At 41.9% G+C, this 3,455-nt stretch overlaps 1 protein-coding gene across 1 annotated transcript in view; it reads right to left on the bottom strand.

The window, feature by feature from the left end:
• Window positions 1-274: 274 nt before the first annotated feature.
• Window positions 275-3,455, bottom strand: part of LOC107187667 (netrin receptor UNC5B-a-like) — a 34,017-nt gene continuing 30,836 nt past the window's right edge. Inside the window, exon 13 of the mRNA XM_015575810.1 lies at window positions 275-365. Within this exon, the coding sequence (XP_015431296.1) occupies window positions 275-365 (91 nt within the window). The remainder of the gene's footprint in view (window positions 366-3,455) is intronic.

The following is a 3,455-nucleotide window of genomic DNA, read 5'->3' as shown; positions in this document are numbered from 1 at the left end:
GTACATAATTTTGCAACGTACAGTTACAAATTCAGGAGTAACAACTAGACACCAAGAGGTGCAAGAATTAATAAAAATTTCATTTTTCAAGATTTTGTGGCATAGAATCGCCTCGGAGAGTAAGTTAACGCTCCCTCTAATTCTTTCAATTTGGGAATAATGATGAATTACGTTTCCTTTGACATTTATTAAAGATTCACTAGACTGTTTAACACTTATTGTGGCTGTTAATTATTGGTCGTTAACTTAATGTAGGTCCCTCTTGCTAGACCCCTCAATTGGCCACAACAATCTTGTCCAACGAACTAGAAAGATCGCCAAATTCCAATTCAACGATCCGATTTCCAAATTCTTCCTTACCCATGCTGCAAGGAAAGACAGCACAGAAGAAAACCTCTCTCGAGAAAATTCAGCCGTTCTATCCATCGAGCCATCCCGTTAAAGCGTTCGAACGATGACACCATAAGTCAGAGACAATTCACCGTGGCAAGTGGTGGTGGTGGCACGCGAAGTGGCGCGATAAGCGCGTTACACGGGCAGAAAGCTTGGAAAAGCGTTGCTCTCAGCCGTAGAAAAGACGCGGATGGGTGTATACGCGTGACTGGTATCGACATTTCGAAATTGCTACGCTCCGCGTCCATTGTCACCCGTCTCTTCCGCCGGCGTCGAGACTCGTACATCTACCTCTTTCTCTCTTTCCCCAGTTGTCGCTGTTGCAGCGAGAAAAATCGAGGAATATTTCTCCGCTGTAACCTCTTAGACCGGTCCGAGGTAAAGAGACAAGCTGAGGGGTTGGTGGAGAAGAAGAAGGAAACGTTTCGTCTCTGTCTCTGGACGAGTCGTGGAAACAGAATCGAAGGCAACTCGCGGCGGATGGAAGCAATACAGCCAGCCGGAGAATGGAGGCGACGAGACAGTCTTTTACTGGAAATTATCGACGATACGTCGATAAAATGCATTTGCGGATAGAACGGGGCTAGAGAGTATAGTCCATTGTGTCGGCCGTGATAGACCGTGACTGACGGTGTTTCGTGATAGATCGAGGGGAATCGTTTCTCGTGCCGATTGCCGTTGCGTGTTGCCGCGGAACAGGACGCGAAACGAATGCGCGACTCTGGTTCGATTTCGCGGGGATACGGCACGCAGAATTACGCGACAAATTGAGTTCCGGGAAGCTATTAGACACGGGACTCGTACTGGATTTCTTTTGCGGGAGAACATGTTGGAATTTCACATCAACGAATTATAGTTTGTGAAGTCTGGAAAGTATTTTGTGTATTTTTAGTATTATTGTGGGTGGCTCGTGAAGTTGTAAAGTCTGTTTTATAATATTCAGTGATTTTAATGTCACGAAATGTACTTGTTTGGTTACTCTATGTCTTATTGATGTTGTATATTAGAATTTTCTTGTTCTAAACTGAAATGATTTTTAGGTTAAACAACGCGTAAAATGATTAAATGATAGTTACATTACAATTTCAAGGTAGCAGTAATTTAGACGTTTACCCTAGGATTCACCGCAATCTCCCGTTTCCTATCGGTTTCCGAGATGTTGTGTGTACCTTTCGAACAATTATCGTCCGTAGTTCCCGGAACGATGCGATGCCCCGTCGAGGCAAAAGTTCTCGAACTAATTCGAGGATGTATTAAGTGCACGCATCACGATCCCGAACACTTACCTCGTATCACGGAATCGAAACTCTGTAATGGTGAAACGTGATGGCCAGCCATGAAACTTTGCGGCGATTACTCGCCCAGAAATGTTGGAGTCCGTGATCAATGCTGACTCATTCTTCGAGCGAAACTAAGATTCTTTCTTCTTCTTCTTCTTTGAGCATTAGAGGCTATACTCGTATCGTGTTACCCAGTCGTCCCTAGGAGGTTTCATATTTAGGGGAGGTTTCGTCATCGAGGGCTAAGAATATTAGGTGAACCTTCGGTTTCGGAGGGATTACCATCACGTATTTGTTATAGTGAAACTCGATATCGGTCCGTTCGGAGGTAGACAATTTGTGGAACATTCAATATTCCAATCCAAGTTGGAAAAGAATTTAATATATACGAGTCATACGAGTCTTCCATCATTTTTCGATCAGATTTATTTCAGATCTTACAACTAAAACTAACCTTAAACATGCAGATCCAATTTTAGTACACTTACCTTTGCAAATGCTCACAGCCACTTCAATTTTCTTATTGAGAAACGAGTCATCTATAACTCGTGTATCTGACATACGAGGTGCACCTTCAATATCTCACTTTTTAAAGTGATGACGTTAGGTGGGACACCCTCTATACATATATCAAGTCAATGAATCTTGGATTAGGAAGTAGTAAGAGCGCAAGAAAATAGAGAAATGAGTGAACGAGCATCCATCGAGGTATACAAGAATATTTTATTCGTCGAAAGTAACAAATATACAATCTTCCAAATAAACTTGTGTCGATTTAAAAATCGTCGGATTTCACGCGGTTCGAGGTCGTTCTACGCGATCGAACGTCCGCGCACGATTCGTTCTTCCTTCCCCCCCTCCTCCACTCCCGTCGCGTTTCTTCACTCTCATTAAAAAAAAAAAAAAAAAGACAGAAGATCGCGTATCGGCGCGGAGTATATTGTCGACGTGCACGAAAGAAACACGGCATTTCAACAAACTCTGAATAGAAACATCAACGGAAACGTTCGTACGTCGAAAACTGAGAGGTGTGAAATTTTGGCACGATCATCATCCCTCAGGAAACCGGTGTGTCCACTCGTTCGTTCGTGTTTGTGTGTATGTGTATGTGTATCTGTCCTGCTCGTGCGTATTCCGTTTCATATTTATATATCTATATATAACAAATCGATAAAACGTGTTCCATTTACCTTCAGCATTGGTTTTTTTTTTCTCGTATATTTTATATCGCGCTGGAACGATGCCGACATCATCTTCTCTCACTTTCGCTCGTTCCTTATTCGATGTCCTCTACCTAACTATCTAACTATATATATATATATATATATATATATATATATATATATATATATTTATATATATATATTTATTTATACATAAACATCCGTCTAAATGGATATATATATCCATTTTTTCATCTGGTTTCCGCGAGTCCATAGTACGTATGTACACATATGTATAACCATCTAAATGCACAGTCTCTAGTTTTACTTCCGTCACGATTATTATTACATTACGAATTTCAGTTTTGCTTATCGATTCCGCGCGCGTGTGTGTGTGCCGTTTTAACTCGGCTCGTAAACAGAGTTTTATTCTTCTTCGTCTTCCTACAATTCGTTCTATGTACAAGAGACGCGTGTCCGATAGCCGCGCACAGTTAAGGCAGTGTTTTCGATGAGTTCGACCCGGAGAGAACAGGCTTTTACCACCAAAGGCTCACTGGAATCGATTTCGTGGTTCACCGTTGGACTTTCGTCTGGTCACCCACTAGATTCACTGATC

This window comes from Dufourea novaeangliae, unplaced genomic scaffold (assembly GCF_001272555.1).
Source record: "Dufourea novaeangliae isolate 0120121106 unplaced genomic scaffold, ASM127255v1 scaffold101, whole genome shotgun sequence".
Lineage (NCBI taxonomy): Eukaryota > Metazoa > Arthropoda > Insecta > Hymenoptera > Halictidae > Dufourea > Dufourea novaeangliae.
Note: the sequence above shows the minus strand (reverse complement) of the source record. Positions and strands in the feature narration are given on the sequence as shown.